At 46.4% G+C, this 17,117-nt stretch overlaps 1 protein-coding gene across 1 annotated transcript in view; it reads right to left on the bottom strand.

Annotated features, from left to right (window-relative positions):
• Positions 1–1,741: 1,741 nt before the first annotated feature.
• Positions 1,742–17,117, bottom strand: part of INO80 (INO80 complex ATPase subunit) — a 135,327-nt gene continuing 119,951 nt past the window's right edge. The window contains 7 exon segments of the mRNA XM_017895419.1: positions 1,742–3,320; positions 5,714–5,929; positions 6,593–6,752; positions 7,028–7,183; positions 8,508–8,596; positions 10,250–10,352; positions 10,993–11,151. Coding sequence (XP_017750908.1) covers positions 3,103–3,320; positions 5,714–5,929; positions 6,593–6,752; positions 7,028–7,183; positions 8,508–8,596; positions 10,250–10,352; positions 10,993–11,151 — 1,101 coding nt within the window. The 3' untranslated portion in view covers positions 1,742–3,102.

Genomic DNA, 17,117 nt, shown 5'->3' with positions numbered 1-17,117 from the left:
TCACAATCAAAGGACACAGGGCACAGGAAACACAGTCCAGGGGTCACTCTCCATGACATGTTGCATCTTGGTGGAGGCCACGTGGGAGAGGGACAGTAGTAAATCTGAGGCCTTCTTTCATACCGAACATGCCCAGCAGAGGTGCTACTCAGGAGGTGACGGAGAAAATTATGAACAGTTTTAAAATGAAAAAACCAGGCCGGGCGCGGTGGCTCAAGCCTGTAATCCCAGCACTTTGGGAGGCCGAGGCGGGCGGATCACGAGGTCAGGAGATCGAGACCATCCTGGCTAACACGGTGAAACCCCGTCTCTACTAAAAATACAAAAAAAAATTAGCCGGGCGTGGTGGTGGGCGCCTGTAGTCCCAGCTACTTGGAGGCTGAGACGGGAGAATGGCGTGAACCCAGGAGGCGGAGCTTGCAGTGAGCCGACATCGCGCCACTGCACTCCAGCCTGGGCGACAGAGCGAGACTCCGTCTCAAAAAAAAAAAAAAAAAAACAAAACAACAACAAAAAAATGGAGAAAACATATAAAGGATTGAATTTTGGTAGGAATGCTAGGATTTCATTTTCTGTCATCAGGTGAATTAAGTTGGGTAAGAGGAAAAATAAACCAGTATTTCCTGCACAAGGCTTCCTGGCTGGGGTGTGGGCATATAAGCAAAGAGCAGAGATTTTCTGCTTGGCAGGGCTGGAAGGCACCCTAGGGCCTTGTTATTCCAGGGGTAGTCGAAGGACTAGCAGCATGGCCATCACCTGGGATCTTGTCAAGAAACTCAGTCTCAAGGCTCAACCTAGACCTTCAGAAACAGAACTTGCATTTTACAATCTCAAGGTGATTTGTACGCACATTAACACTGGAGAAGCGCTGCCTTAAGGGACGATTCAGGTGTCAAATTACTACTTTTTCTTATGAAAACTCTTAACTAGCATGTAAAGGCAGAACTGCTTGGTTCGGATGTTGGTTTACTCTGTGTGAGGCCTTGGTCAAGTTCACCAGCAAGATAAACAAGATCCAGAGTATCTACTAATGCTACTTGATACCAGTGAAGAAAGGCTGATCCCTGTGACTATGGTGGGCATCAGCTGCCCAGGACCCAGCCCACCCTGACCAACAGCGTGCAGGGCGAGCAAGGCTAGGGAGGCCGCACAGCCAGCGCACTGGGGAAACGCATGACCCCTGCCCACAGGTGATACAAGAGCGTATCAGTGTTCTACCCAGTCAGAGAAACACTGGCTGCCGGGCCAGGCTGGGAACGAGTACTCTTTTTCCAACTATCACTAAGCGAAGTTTTCACAGCCTGGATGTCTTTGGCATCCTTAGGAATGTATTTCACCATTTTCTTTCATGATGCTTAAGAGTACAGCTAACTTTGAGAACACTGTCACTATTAAGATGACCACTATGTAGCTCTACTTGATGGCGCCCAGGCCAAGCCGCCCACACCTCAGTCCTGGGGTCTAGGTCCTGAGTCATAAAGAGCCCACCATGGAGACAAGGGTCCTGACCACTGCATGTCAGACACTTGGTCAAGCCTCCTTTCTGATGGCCAGAGGCAAATTCATAAGCCCAATCAATTCTGCTGCTGAGGAAACACCCACGGTCCACTCCTTGTCCCACCAACCCCTGTCCTTTCTGATCACAGGCGAGGGCTCTGCTTTCCCTGTATCCTGCCACATCCACCAAGGGCTCTAGTTTGCTTCTGAGGAGAGGCAGCTGCAAAGACCACAGACACCAGAATTTACATAAAATTATCTCACTCCATTTTATTTAAGATTTTTTTTATCCAGTTAGTAAAAGGAAGATGTGTCTCTCTTTATACATATGTACAAGTTCAGTTATAAAAATAGACAGCACATTCAAAGAGAAAAAAGGCTTGGCATTTTTCTGATTCCCTCTAAATAGCATCTGTACACACGAGTCTGGGTTTGAGCAGGGGAATCTTAATGATTTAAATTAAATGATTCCCCTATGCCCCCTACTCCAAAAAAAAGTTTTAAAAATCAATCTATCTAAACTCAATTCCGCGATTTTCAGGTGTGCAAATTAGAGGCTTTCCCGCCCGGAGGCACCTGCTCCACCAGGGACATCAGGCAGGGCAGGCATAAACACCTCCCATGCAAACACTGCCCCTCTGTCTCTGCCGGAGGGCAGCAAGCTCAGGCTGGCCGGGCTGGGGCTGCGAGGGCCGGTGCCGAGCCTGCCCCCTCCCTCCGCCCTCTCCACCTCATTCCTGCTGTCCCTTCCTCAGTGCAATATAGACAGTGCATACAGCCAAGCAGGGGGCTGAAGGGGATGAGCAGGGAGACTGTGCATTCAGGACAGGCAAAGGGGAGTCTGCGAGAGGGGCAGTGAGGCTGTCCTGCTGATTGAGGTGGCTCCTGGTCTCTTTACTGGCTTCTGTGAGTCCCCTGGGTGGAAGGTGCTACTGTTGCTGGTGGGATCTGAAGGTTCTCTTGGTGTGAACCATGCAGGACAGGGGAGGAACTGCTGGGAACACAACTGCCTGTGGATACTTCCTCTAGCCTGTCATGCTTAGCAGCCTCCACCATCTCTTGCAGTCACTGCTCTCTTTAATGATGACACTCTGGCAAATGGGGTTCAGAGACCTGGGGAGCTGCCTGAAGACTGTGGACAACAGGTACACAATCTCCTCCCTTACTAGCCCTACGAGAAATCACAATTGTAAGAGAAATCTCCACCATGGAAGGCTCTTCACAGCACCTGCGGAGACTTTGCAAGGGACGTGTCAGAGCCGAAGAGTGGAATGGGGATGGAAACAGTGTGCCTGAGCATCTAAAGGGGGGTCTATGTCAGGCTTGCCCCGTGAGAGGTTTAAGACTTCGCTATGCAGTTCACTTGAGATGCAGTGGAGCTGATCCCTGCCCTGTGCCTTCCTTCTATAGGCACCCCAGATGCTCCTGATGAGACACAGATGATAAAAGTGCTCACACCATCCACCTGCCTGTTCTTCCCTTGCTGGACACTTCCACTTCTGACTCAGGATGGAAGATGCTGCATGGGGCAAGCCATCCAAAGACCACTGGCAGGTCAGGACTCTAGCCCTGGTTTGGTTGAAGGAAGCTGGAGGGCCCAGATGGTTACCGTCCTCCAGAGGGGTTGGTGCCTTTGCCCTGTTTCCGGACCAGAGAGTCTGGGGCTAGGCTGCTGGTCATGTGGAAGTTCTTGGGAGTCCCAGGAACATTATTTCCCTTGCTCAAAGGGGAACTCAAAGGAGAGGAGGCGCTTGAAGGTCCAAAGTCAGCAAGGCCAGCAGGTCGAACAAGGGATGTCTGCAGAGGACTGCTGGCGGAGATTCCTGTGGGGAGAGAGAGACAAGAATGTAAGCACCAGTCCCACGTGAACTTCCTTGGAGCCTGTGGCCTTGGTTACGAGTCTGAGCTGGAGAAGTGGTGGCAATTCCTCCCTGCAACTCCTTGCTAACTTCTTCTTGCATGTTTGCTTGCTCTTCCTGCCAACTGTCTTTTCGGTAAGAGGGATAGATTTTTAAGAGAAAATGACACTACCCAACCCTCTCCATACTACTTCACCCACAGATGGTCAAATGTTCCTCATGACACTCTAGATAGAGCACACACTCACAATCTGAAACACCAGGGTTGCAGGGTGAGAGCTGTAACTTACTAGGCACAAACAGGTTTTTCTTTTCTTCTTTCTTGGGACACCACGTATCGTAAGACTTTTCCTTCTCAATTTCATGCTCCTGCTACTCTCCAGTAAGTCGGGCCAGAGGATACAAGGCTGCGCACTCTCTATCCTGTGTCTATATTCATACAGTTCTCCTTGCGCTGGCAATGGCCACCCCTGCTCTCCAAGGTCTGTGTCACTTCAAGGGCACAGCTCAAATCCCCCATCTCCAGTGATGACTCCCTGGGTAACAGTGAACTTCCCTTTTTCCTATATGAGCCAAATTCACTTATCTGTGATAACACACTGTCTAATATGATTCCTTAATTGTTTCATATGTACTGGTTTTACTTTCCAAAAAAGAATTCTAAGTGCTTCATGGGCAGACATATCTCTCTCCTCATCCACAGTGGAACTGCAGGCACTGTCTGAACCACTCCTTTCCCTTGATTTCCATTTCCAGTTGCCAAGCACTGTTGGTTTTTCTTGTGCTGCTCTACCCTCTCTATCTCGCTTACCCTTCCTGCCCTCTGCTTTGTGCAGGTTCTGAGGAGAAACCCTATGAACATATGCAATGCCCCAGCCATGGGTGAGACCCTGCCATGGGAGGCTTGACTACTGGCATGATTGTTGTTTTCCAAGGATGTGATAAGTTGACAAGGGTTAAGAAACACTGGGCGAGGCTATTATACTTCATATTTCCTGGAAGAACCAATAAATGAAAGCTGAGATTCCTGCAGTGGGAGAAAAGGCAAGTAAACTAACAATTACTGAGCAATTACTACACTCCAAGCACTTTCTATACAAGTATGCCTTTACTTGCTACAACAATCCTATGAGCTAATACTAAGCCCATGTATTGAATGGGAAGAAAGGTCTGTAAGTGACTCTCTCTTTCTCACCACACTCAAATGTCCTATACTTTATAGCTACAATCATCCTTCACATATCACGGTCACAACAGCCACTTTTTTTCTCAAACTGTCTGCAGCCCCTTGTCACACATCTGCTAAGCTCCTGCCTAGCACGCCCCACCAGGTATTTCTAAACTTGACTCCCACTGCTCCTCTTCAGTGGAACCTAACCTGCTCAGTGACCCCCAATATGCCTTAGCCACTGCCAGCTCTCAGTCACCAGTCCAAATCCTTCATTCTTCTCCTCCCTTTTGAATACAGACAGGCAACTTATCAGCAGGTCCACGGTTCCCTCTCCTGACCTACAACCACCATGGCTGCTTTCCTCTTTTCACTCACCTGTATTTGACCGTGGATTGCTATTAAGCATACTGCATGCATGGCTTCCCCTATCTCATTGCTATTATACACTCAGAAGCAAGGTCCATGTGGAATACTCCTTTTTACATTTTTTTTTTTTTTGAGAGAGTCTTGCTCTGTCACCCAAGTTGGAGTGCAGTGACGTGATCTTGGCTCACTGCAACCTCCGCCTCCAGGGTTCAGTCAATTCTCATGCCTCAGCCTCCCAAGTAGCTGGGACTACAGGCCACCACACCCAGCTAATTTTTTGTGTTTTTTTGGTAGAGACAGGGTTTCATCATGTTGGCCAGGCTGGTCTCGAACTTCTGGCCTCAAGTGATCTGCCTGTCTCAGTCTCTCAAAGCGTTGGGATTACAGGCATGAGCCACTGTGCACGGCCCATGTGGTATACGCCTATGCACACAGCAGGTGCCTCGTATCTAGGTGATAAATCACATAGCTGCATGAATGCTAACTATGCTAATTTGGATTACTAAAATGTGGATCTCAGAAATAAAAGCCTAGGAAGAAAACAAATCAGTTCCCCAAAGCAAGAAAAATTCAGAATGTTTAAAGTAGTACAGTGCGCAATTCAGTTCTCTCTTTCTACAGCTACTTCCAATCCAAAGGCAGCCCTGTACCATCAGGAGGGCAAGGGGTGAGTCAACAGTGCTTATTACAAAGAAGCAGAACCCCAGTTGTTCTAGGAAGAAGGCTCCTGGCCTGGGGGTTTCCTACATGTTCTACCTGACAGAATTTCTAGACTGTCTCTGACCAGAACAAAGTCTGCAGCCACCCTGGGCTTCTGTACCTTTAGACACATTGTACCCGTATGCAGCATAGGCAGCCGCAGAGGCCGCTGCAGCCCCAGCTTTGGCTCCTGCCATTGCAGCAGCGCTGCCTGCTGTGGACTTTCGGCTCCGGCCCTTCCCTGCTCCTTTGGCTGTGCTTCCTGAACCTTTGGGGCGGCCTCGGCTTCGGGCTGAGTGACCACGTCCTGCAGCTGGCATTTCCTGAATGGAAATTCCTGTGGGAACAAATGGGCCAAAAGGGAAAAAAAAAAGTGAATCTCTCCAAGATGTTAACATAATCTTCTCCTGACAAGAGAAAGCGGGCTCTTGGGGTGTTTGTTTTAGGACCCATGAGGAGGTCTATATCTCCACTTAATAATGGCTAGATCAGAGTCACACAGAATACTAAGAATTCTAAACAATGAAAACATCCTAACTCCTCAAGCTGCTTTTCATGCTGAAGAGTAGTTACATCACTCCTGAGTTTCCTCTTTAAATTTGTCCATTACAAAGGGAAGTGACTTGCTACCTGGGACTCATCTGCCTTGGAGAGTCAAATTTTACCCTCGAGTTCTGAACCCAGAGCTCCCCAAGAACGGCAGCAACACTGGGCCCCACACAACAAAGTGAGGAAAGGCCCAGAAAAGCTAACATTAATTAAAATCAGCAAAACAATGGTGAATCTGAAAGACAGGGATGACTAAAAAACAAACAAGTTTTAAATCTTTATAAAGTTCTTATTTTGCTTTCCCTAAACCTTTTGTTTCTTCATTTTACTTGACAAAGCTATTGAAAGAATAAAAATACCATTATCTTAGAAGGAATCAGGACCTTACCCACAACCAAACCAGTGCTGGGCAATGGACCAGGCCCAAGCTGTACAAGACAGCAGCAATTACCATTCACGGTGTCTGAGACGGAGCCTGTTATGGATGCGGGAGAGTTGGTAGCTCGAGACTGAGGGGCTGAGGAGGCTGGGTCATCCACAATGACCAGCATGTCACTGCTGCTCTCGTCCAGAGGAATGGAGCCAGTGTGCAGCTCACTGCTGATGGAGATCTAGAAAAGGAAGGGTTAAGATCATTACTACTCCCTGTGCTCACTGCCCACGGCCTTGCACCCAGCTAGGAACATGCTTCACAGCTGAGGCTGCTTTGGCTTCTGAGAAACCAACCTATCCTCCTTTGTTTTTCTCCTTACAGAACTCACGTGCAACCTACTTCAACAAGGCTGGAGAACTCCAGGAGAAGCAAAGACTGCCCAGCAGTGTGTCCCTGCTACACGGTCAGGACACTCCTTACTGCTGTGATGCAGGCATCTAAAAGGAGCCTCACCTCACTGAAAGGGCTTGGCATGGCTGAGTCCACGCTAATGAAGGAGTCATCTCCGTCAGCAGAGAGGTTGGAGTTATCAGCCGAGGGAACAAATGGGATCACCAGGTTCACACCCTCTTTTCTCCTTTTCCCATCCAATTCATCTTCCTTTTTCTTCTGGGAACCACAGATAAATATGGAAAACGTGTGAGGATGCACCCCAAAAGAAAAGCAGGATTTGGGATGAAAAGGGTAACAGAGCTTTTCTTCTTTAGTTTATAAACTTCTCAATCAGCACACTTTTAAGGAAGAAAAACTGCATAAGGAAGAAGGGATGGCTTTAATAAGAGTCTATGTGTATTTCAGTCGAGTACTGTGGCACATGCCTATAATTCCAACTACTTAGGAGGCTGAGGTGGGAGGATTGCTTGAGCCCAGAAATTGGACCCCGGCTCAAAAGAAAAAAAAGAAAGCTTATGAATATCTGCCACAATAATAAGAGTTTAAAGTTGGGGCAGTTACACTGAACCAGAGCCACACCAACCCTGATCCTCATGGCGCGAAGAGCCTCACCAGCCGCTGGCACATCTAGCACTTACTGGGGCTGACTGAATGCAGTCCCACAAAAGAGAGGGCCAATGTTTCAATATATTTTCTATATATCTTTTTCTTTTTTTTTTTTTTCAGACAGAGTCTCACTCTGTCGCCCGGGCTAGAGTGCAGTGGCATGATCTCAGCTCACTGCAAGCTCCGCCTCCTGGGTTTACACCATTCTCCTGCCTCAGCCTCCCGAGTAGCTGGGAGTACAGGCGCCTGCCACCTCGCCCGGCTAGTTTTTTGTATTTTTTAGTAGAGACGGGGTTTCACTGTGTTCGCCAGGATGGTCTCGATCTTCTGACCTCGTGATCCGCCCGTCTCGGCCTCCCAAAGTGCTGGGATTACAGGCTTGAGCCACCGCGCCCGGCCTCTGTTTTCTTTTAAGAAAATTTTAAGACAGTTCAAATCCTTGGTGTGAACTGGAGAAAAGAGATGAATGGACATTTCTTATTCTTGTTTCTTATTTCTTATTTCTAAGCTGGGTGTTTATTTTTCTAGTGACAGATGACACTGAGTGGTACACAAGCAGAATTCTGGTAGGTTATGGATCTCATGACCTCTTAGGCCCTTTCTAAGATTCTATGGAGCCTAATAATATAAGTAAGTAATGCCGATCTTAGTCACATTTTAGCTTTACACGCTTTGTAACAGCCCTGACAAATGGTTTCCATAATTAAACTGTGACCACCACTGTAAGTGTGAGTTTGTGTGGGGAGTACAGATCTACCAAGGCCACATTTCTCCTGAGCAAAACATGAGTCAGCCCAGAAATGTGGCTGATCATACACAAGCTGAAGCTGGATACCAACCAGTAACCAAGATGAGAAGCTATGTACCCCAAAGCCTTTTTGGTAAGTACCCCAGGCCCCATTAGCCCCTATCCACCATTCCAGGCTGGAGATACCTTCTCTGCATACTTTTCCCGCTTCCGCTTGCGCTCTTTCACTCGGTTGGTTTCCTCCTGTTGCCGTTTCTCTTCCTGCCGCAGCCTCACTATCAAGAAGATAAATTAAGACCTGATGAAGTACCTGTGGTAATCATAATCCTCACTTTCTTAAAATTAAGGTGACCATATCCCCTGATGTTTATTTTCCAAGGTATCACTTCTATCTGTTTAAGGCAGATAACCAGTGGTTTTCTAACTTGGATTCTCAAATTTGGGTTTAAGTCACACTCTATTTAAGTATTATGGGCTGGCTCAGTGTGGTGACTCACGTCTGTAATCCTAGCACTTTGGGAGGCTGGGGCGGGGTGACTGCTCAAGCCCAGTTTGAGACCAGCCGGGCCAACATGGTAAAACCCCATCTCTATAAAAATACAAAAATTAGCCAGGCACAGTGATATGTGTGTGGGTCCCAGCTACCCCAGAGGCTGAGTCGGGAGGATTGCCTGAGCCCAGGAAGTGGAGGTTGTGGTGAGCCACGATTGTGCCACTGCACTCCAGCCTGGGCAACACACGAAACTCTGTCTCGAAAAAAAAAATTATTATAGGCCTTTCCTCACATTATTCTTTTTCCCTTTTTCATTTCAGTCTTTTAATATCTCTGCTTTGCACAGATTGAGCATGGCTGTAGAGTTCTGAAAGGTTTCAGAAGGTGTTGGCAAATGTGAACTTATTTTCTGCTGTAATGCTGTGGAAGGCTTCAAAGTCTCACAGGATTAATCTGAAACCCAATGCTCTCAAAAGTCAGAAAACACATGGGAGGAGGGTTTGTATGGTTAGAGCTGCGTGCTTCTCCAACTTTTCCATAAAAACATTTTTCTGGGCAGAAGAGCAAATTCATTACTGCTAAGAAGTCAGGTGCCTTTCTTGTGCAAGCTACATTATTTGAAGCCACATTTACCTTTAAAATACACACAAATTTTGCCCTCTACTCCACAATGCATTCTTTTTTTTTCGAGATGGAATCTTGCTCTTGTTGCCCAAGCTGGAGTGCAATGGCACGATCTTGGCTCACTGCAACCTCCGCCTCCCAGCTTCAAGAGATTCTCCTGCCTCAGCCTCCCGAGTAGCTGGGATTACAGGTGCCCACCACCACGCCTGGTTAATGTTTGTATTTTTAGTAGAGACGGGGTTTCACCAGGTTGGCCAGGCTAGTCTTGGAACTCCTGACCTCGTGATCCACCCGCCTTGGCCTCCCAAAGTGCTGGGATTACAGGTGTGAGCCACCTTGCCGTTTTTTTTTTGTTGTTGTTGTTGTTTTTAAGGTGGAGTTTCGCTCTTGTTGCCCAGGCTGGAGTGCAATGGCACGATCTTGGCTCACTGCAATCTCCGCCTCCTGGGTTCAAGTAATTCTCCTGCCTTGGCCTCCCAAAGTGCTGGGATTATAGACGCCCGCCACCATGCCCAACTAATTTTTTGAATTTTTAGTAGAGGCAGGATTTCACAACGTTGGCCAGGCTGGTCTCAAACTCCTGACCTCAGGTGATCTGCCCACCTTGGCCTCCCAAAGTGCTGGGATTATAGGCATGAGCCACCATGCCTGGCCCAGAACACAATCTTGTTTGGGTTTTTATATAAAATACGAGCACAAAAATATTTTCTCTAAATATAGCCTTTGGCTTTGCCTACCCTTGGCACACAGCCAAGTACCTCTTCCATTTTCAGATACGTAAAAGGAGTGTCTAGAGGTTTCGAGTACATACGTTTCTTCTCCAACTCTTCGTCGTCTAGAAGAAGACTAACCACCTCTTTGGGTTTCAAGGTATCTGGCTTGAAGTTCCCACCTGAAATCACCATCCGCTGAATCTACACCAAAGCAGATCAAAATGTCGCCTCTAGGCATCCATTCCACTACGGCAGATATCCAGAAAAAGATACACATCGCTCTCAACCCACTCCTCAGGTGAGGCCTCTGGTTTCCTATTCCTTCTTTTCCCCCTTTTCATTTCAGTTCATCGATTGGCTCATCCAGATTATTTGTCTGACAGAAGGAAAATGATAACTTCTTTGCTTGGAACTGCTAACTAGAAAATCTAACAGTACTGAATCAGGATGGAAAAAAACAAAAAATAATAATTTCTTTGGAAACTAACAAATTTGGCATACAATTCAGAGGCAGGTAAGTTGAGAGTATTAGGATAAGAACTCAAAAATGTCAATCCTTCTTCCCCTGAATACGAGAGGCCATTACTGGTGTCAGTCTCCACATGAACAACAGCTGGATCCAGGCTACGGAAACCATTCTGGGGGAAAGGGAATGAGGCATGGCCAGGGAAGTCAGGATTGCTATTGCATGGGACCTGATTTTATTTTCTGTTCAGAAGAAATTGTAGTTTCATCAGGACCAATAAAAGGCAATAGCGTTTTAAATAGTCTCAATCCAGTCGATGTGGTCAGACTTTCTGTTTGCTCCATCAGGGCAGGAATTTCTTTCCCTTGTGCTTACCTCACTCTTCTCCTTGGCTCTTTGCAGAATGCGTTCTTCAATGGTGCCTTTACAGATGAGCCGGTACACGGTAACCTGCTTTGTCTGCCCCAAGCGGTGGGCCCTGTCCATGGCCTGCTGGTCCACAGTGGGGTTCCAGTCGCTATCATAGAAAATCACCTGCATAGAATATAGCAAAAACTGAAGCACTCTTAGGGAAGGACCAGAAATTCTGAGAGCAACCCAGCCAATTGTCTGTTTGCAATAGTCTGGTGTCAGTAGGGTCTGATTCCTTTCTATGATACTGAGCTAAGATACATCTTCTTAGAAGATACAAAGCCATTCCGTCACATGCCCTGAGCAAAAGACACATGCTCCTGTTTTATTTTTTTCAGTTTTCACTTAAAAAGAGAGAGTAGCAATAATATTAATAGTTAAAATGTAGTGCTTAGTACATTAATAACATTAACGGTTAACACTTATAGTGCATTGTTCTAAGTGCATTAACTCATTTAAATCCCAGAATTATCACTGTTATTTGTGCTGAGAAAAAAAAAAATCCGATAATCATCATGATTTAAATACTGTTAAGATTCACATATTTTGTAGTTTAGGAGAATGAGGCACAAATGAGCTAGACCATTTATCCAAGATCACATTGCCTAACTAAGCACCACTGCTCCCAACTATTCACAAGACTGAGGTGGGAGGACTGCTTGAGCCTGGGAGGCAGAGGTTGAGGTGAGCTGAGATTGCACCACTGCACTCTAGCCTGGTTAACAGAGCGATACCCCGTCTCAAAAACAAAACAAAACAGGTCAGGCGTGGTGGTTCACACCTGTAATCCTAGCACTTTGGGAAGCCAAGGTAGGTGGATCACCTGAGGTAATTAGTTAGAGACCAGCCTGGCCAACATGGTGAAACCCCGTCTCTATTAAAAATACAAAAATTAGCTGGGTGTGGTGGTGCGCACCTGCAATCCCAGCTACCTGGGAGGCTAAGGCAGGGGAACTGCTTGAACCTGGGAAGCAGAGGTTGCAGTGAGCCGACACTGTACCACTGCACTCCAGCCTGGGTGACAGAGTGGAGCCCTCTATGCTCAAAAAAAAAAAAAAAAAAATTAGCCAGGTGTGGTGGCAGGCACTGTGAACCCAGCTACTCAGGAGGCTGAGGCAGGAGAATCGCGCTTGAACCCAGGAGGCGGAGGTTGCAGTGAGCTGAGATCATGCCATTGCGCTCCACGCCTGGGCGACAAGAGAGAAACTCTGTTCTCAAAACAAAACAAAACAAAACAAAACAAAACAAACAAAATAAAACAAAAACTGGGGCCATCTTGGAAACAGGCATGCTTCCCTAGAATTCTCAGGCTCTCATCAACAGTCATGTTACTAGCCCAAGAATTCCCAGGATGGAATGTTTAAGGGGTCATCTGGAAGTGACTTCCTTAGTTTGTGAGCAACAAACAAATTAACAAACAAAATGTATCAACCACTAAAGCTCTTGAGGCTACCATCCAACATGGTGGACCAGTTTCAAAATGGTCCCTAACATCTCATGTGTCAATCCTTTATATCAATCCAAAAGTCCACCAAATCCAGCCACCTGCTTTCAAAAATGAACTGTCATTTCTACCAGTCCCACTGTTACCATTCTGGACCAGGCCCTCACAACCTACATCTGGATTAGTCGCTCTGTTTACATCAGCAGGACTCTTAGATCTCAGTCTCTTCCTCTTCAGTCTACCTTGGCTATCCACTGTGGGCAAGCATTTCCAGCTATTCTGCGCAGTTACACACCCATGTCCAAACTCTCCTAAAATAATCAAGGCTGCTATAGAGAGCCAACTTTATTTTCCTAATTCTTTCCTAAACACAAATATGCCCTTCCCTTTAGACAGATGGGTCTTCTTCGTGGTCCTGGCTTATAATACATTATGTGTACACCGAGTTCTTTTTGTTCAACGCTGTTCTCTGAACTAGAATCCCCAAAACTCTTCGCAGAGACTGGTCTGAGATCACAGCAAGGGGCGGCCTGGGGTGGGAAGTGACCTAAACAGTCTCCCTCTGCAACCTAATAGTAGTACCAATACAATTTGTTTTTTATTTTGGCATTGCTTACCTACACTTGGCCCAAGTCCCAACTTAATTCACTAAACTTCCTATGGTGTTCCAATTATTCAATGTGTACTATTTTGAAAGAGTGAGTCCATCTTTCTTGAAACTGTTTTCTCTCTGCTTGGTCTCTCCTCTTTTTTCTTTTTGCTGAAGAGCAGGGTCTTGCTCTATCACCCAGGCTGAGTACAGTGGCCCCATGATATTGGCTCAGCTGCACCCCAAACTCCCTGGGCTCAAGCCAATCCTCCATCTCAGCTTCCCAAAGTGTTGGAATGTAGCAGGTATGAGCCATTGCGCCCGCCAAAATGGTTTCCCTCCCATTGTTAGCACAGGTTAGAATCCTTGGGAGAAAAGACACCGCAAACTGCTTGGCCAAAGAAAAGTCACTGTGAAAGCTAGCTGTCCAATCTAGTGTCCTGCAAACTAAGATTTAGGAGTGCAGCAATGCTTGTCGCCTGCTAGAGGAAACTTAACAAACGCTGACCACAGGAACGATTTGGAGTTTCAAAGAGGACATACAAAACTTCCAGAAGACCTAGTTTTGGAAGCTTTCTTTTTTTTTTTTTTTTTTTTTTTTTTTGAGACGGAGTCTTGCTCTGCCCGCCTCAGGTGGAGTGGCAGTGCCGGCTCTCAGCTCACTGCAAGCATCCGCCTCCCGGGTCACGCCATTCCCTGTCTGCAGCCCTCGCCGAAGTAGCTGGGAACTACAGGCCGCCGCCTCGTCGCCGGCTAGTTTTTGTATTTTTTAGTAAGAGACGGGGTTTCATCGTATTAGCCAGGAGGTCTCGATCTTCCTGACTCATTGATCCGGCCCAGTCTCTGGCCTCCCAAAGTGCTGGGATTACAGGCTTGAGGCCACCGCGCCGCCTAGTTTGAACTTTGAACTTTCAGGGAAAACATAGCTAACAGAAATGAAGACCTTCAGTTGGACTAGAGGATAACATTACTTGCCCAGTGTACTTTTTTTTCATCTTTTTTCTGGTTCATGTTGTCCCATGATGCCCAATGTATTTAAAATGACTACACATGTGGAATTTGAGGGCTGATGTCACACCCAAAAGACAGTATCTTGAGCTGTCTAAGCTTGAGGCTATGGTTCAGCATGAATTCATAATGTGGAGATGTGCGTGGTAGAGGTGGGTAGAGGGAGAGCCATATTATGAATTGCTTCATAGGTATTGTCTTAATATTTTTTCCTAGAAGACCCAGTGGCAACCAAACCTGATTCAACTTGTGTTCTTTTGAGTTCATAAACAGTAAGATTAAAGCCGTAAGGAGATGGGTTTACAATCTTAACTTCAAAAATCTCCAAATATAGAAGATATTTATCCTTTAAATGGATTCCAAGAGGTGGGGAATTTGGGAGGAAAAGAGAATAAAACAGGATTGTTGAGAAAAATACTTATGCAGGGGAAAATATGAAATACGTACAAACTAACAGGTTAAGAACAAGAGTGAGAGAACTAAAAACCAAGACAGATGTGTGGTTACCATCTAATCTAACACTGAATTAACCATGATGTGAACTGGAGGGAGTGGTGAGGGAGACAATGCACCAGAGCGGGACAGGGATGACGCCTGTACTTGGCAGTAGGGTTTATGGAGCTCAGTGAGACATTCTAGAGAAAAACAAGTAACAATTAAAGGACTAGAACAACTGACTTAACTAGGAAAGATTAAGGCAAGTCAATCCACAAAGCGTGGCCCAGCAATGACTAAGGGGAAACAATAGTCAGTGCCTTCATGACATTGTAAACACCAAGCAGGGCAGGCACAGGGGAAGAGAGGTGACCGTTACCATCCAGTAGAGGGGCCTGGATGCACAGGTCAATGAGAAGGAGTTTCAGGGGATGAGAGAGTGAGATTTAAAACAGGAAAATTTCTAGAGGAACAACTGGGAAAAGTTAGACCAACACTTGGGGGATAGAGCTTTTTCTCCCAAGAGAATGAGCGGAGGTTTGGCCTCCGCAGAGGGCTAAAAGCTGTCCTGTGAGACAGGACTTCTTGAATCTCTGCAAAGGGAGAAAAGCTCTTCATTCTCCTTACACATAAGCATTTAAAATAGGTCTGACACAGAAACACAAACAGTGCAGTTTATAACAACCCCTTACTAAACAGAGTCAAATGCAAAGATAACCTTACTTCAGGAAGAATATACAAACAATGACACAGTAAGAGGCAGCTGCCATACATCATTTGCTAAAACGATGTTTTTACTAACAGAGAAGGCCAGATAGTCCCACATTTTTACATATGCATTCTCAATCATAAGACATTAGGTTTTCCTGACATTTTTAGGTTGATTAATCTCTTCCCTGTCCATAAATGGTTCTGGGGAAATCCCAAAGCTAAATAAATCTCAGGGCAAAGGAAAAATGCCAGAAAGCAGCTAACTGTACTGTTTCTCTAGCAACACACACACATAGTACATCCTCGGAATTAATTTCAATCTTGATGTCTCATTTTTCTAAGAACTATTCCAGGAGTTTCTAATTTACAAGTGAATCCCCAAGCCCTTCCCCCAAAATTAAAATGTAAATTATTTCAGAATTCAGAAATCAGAGTATTCAGAGCCTCTTTTTTTTTTTTTTGAGACAGGGGCTCAGTGTTGCCCATGTTGGAGTGCAGTGGCACAATCACAGCTCTGCAGTCTTGACTGCAGTCTGGGCCCAAGCAAACCTCCCACCTCAGTCTCCTGAGGAGCTCAGACCACAGGCATGTGCCGCCATGCCTGGCTAATTTTAAAAACTTTCTATACAGATGGTGTCTTGCTATGTTGCCCAGGCTGGTTTCAAACATCTGCCCTCAAGCAATCCACCCGCCTCGGCCTCCCAAACTGCAGGGATTACAGGCATGAGCCACCATGCCCAGCCTAGAGCCCCTCTCTGGCCTTCAAGATGAAAAAGGAATTCCTACTCTTATTCCTCTACTTATGAATCAGGGGCCTAGTCTACTTTGCTTCTTTGTGGCTTGTAGGATGCTCTTTACTCCTACAGGGCAAACTATGTGAACCTTGGAAGCAAGGTGTAGATCTCTCCTTTTAAACCTGCTTTTTTTTTTTTTTTTTAATTTTAAGCATTTAAATGAACACCCAGAGAAACTATTCCTTAAGAAACCACAGACTAAACCTGAGATAGGCAAGCTGAAAAGAACAGAAACATATTTTAATAAAATGAACTTATGCTAGACCTTCCCAGGTGACCTCATACAGCCTCATGGTCTTAAATATCATCTACAGCCTCATGATTTGAAAATACAGCTTTAAGGCCAGGTGGCTCAGGCCTGTAATCCCAACACTTTGGGAGGCCGAGGCAGGCAGATCACCTGAGGTCAGGAGTTCAAGACCAGCCTGGCCAACATGGTGAAACCCCGTCTCTACTAAAAACATAAAATTAGCTGGTAATGGTGGTGTGTGCCTGTAGTCCCAGCTACTCGGGAGGCTGAGGTGGGAGAATCACTTGAACCTGAGAGGTGGAGGTTCAAGTGAGCCGAGATCAAGCCACTGCACTCCAGCCTGAATGACAGAGCAAGACTCTGTCTCCAAAAAAACAAAAACAAAAAAACAAAAAAAGGAAAGAAAAGAAAATACAGCTTTAACCCTAATCTTTCTTCTGAACTTCAGACTCTGCTGCCTGGGTGACACTGCCACTTAACGCCCGATACTCTTCCTGCTTATGTCTCCTTGTAGTGTTTCATTTTTTTCTCCCACTCTAAACAGAAGCCAGAAGGACGCATTTAAAACTCAAACCAGGCCGGGCGCGGTGGCTCAAGCCTGTAATCCCAGCACTTTGGGAGGCCGAGGCGGGCGGATCACAAGGTCAGGAGATCGAGACCATCCTGGCTAACATGGTGAAACCCCGTCTCTACTAAAAAATACAAAAAACTAGCCGGGCGAGGTGGCGGGCGCCTGTAGTCCCAGCTACTCGGGAGGCTGAGGCAGGAGAATGGCGTGAACCCGGGAGGCGGAGCTTGCAGTGAGCGGAGATCCAGCCACTGCACTCCAGCTTGGGTGACAGAGCGAGACTCCATCTC

The sequence above is a fragment of the Rhinopithecus bieti genome, unplaced genomic scaffold (genome assembly GCF_001698545.2).
Source record: "Rhinopithecus bieti isolate Rb0 unplaced genomic scaffold, ASM169854v2 scaffold_26426, whole genome shotgun sequence".
Lineage (NCBI taxonomy): Eukaryota > Metazoa > Chordata > Mammalia > Primates > Cercopithecidae > Rhinopithecus > Rhinopithecus bieti.
The sequence above is the reverse complement of the archived record's forward strand: the minus strand, read 5'-3'. Positions and strand labels throughout refer to the sequence as shown.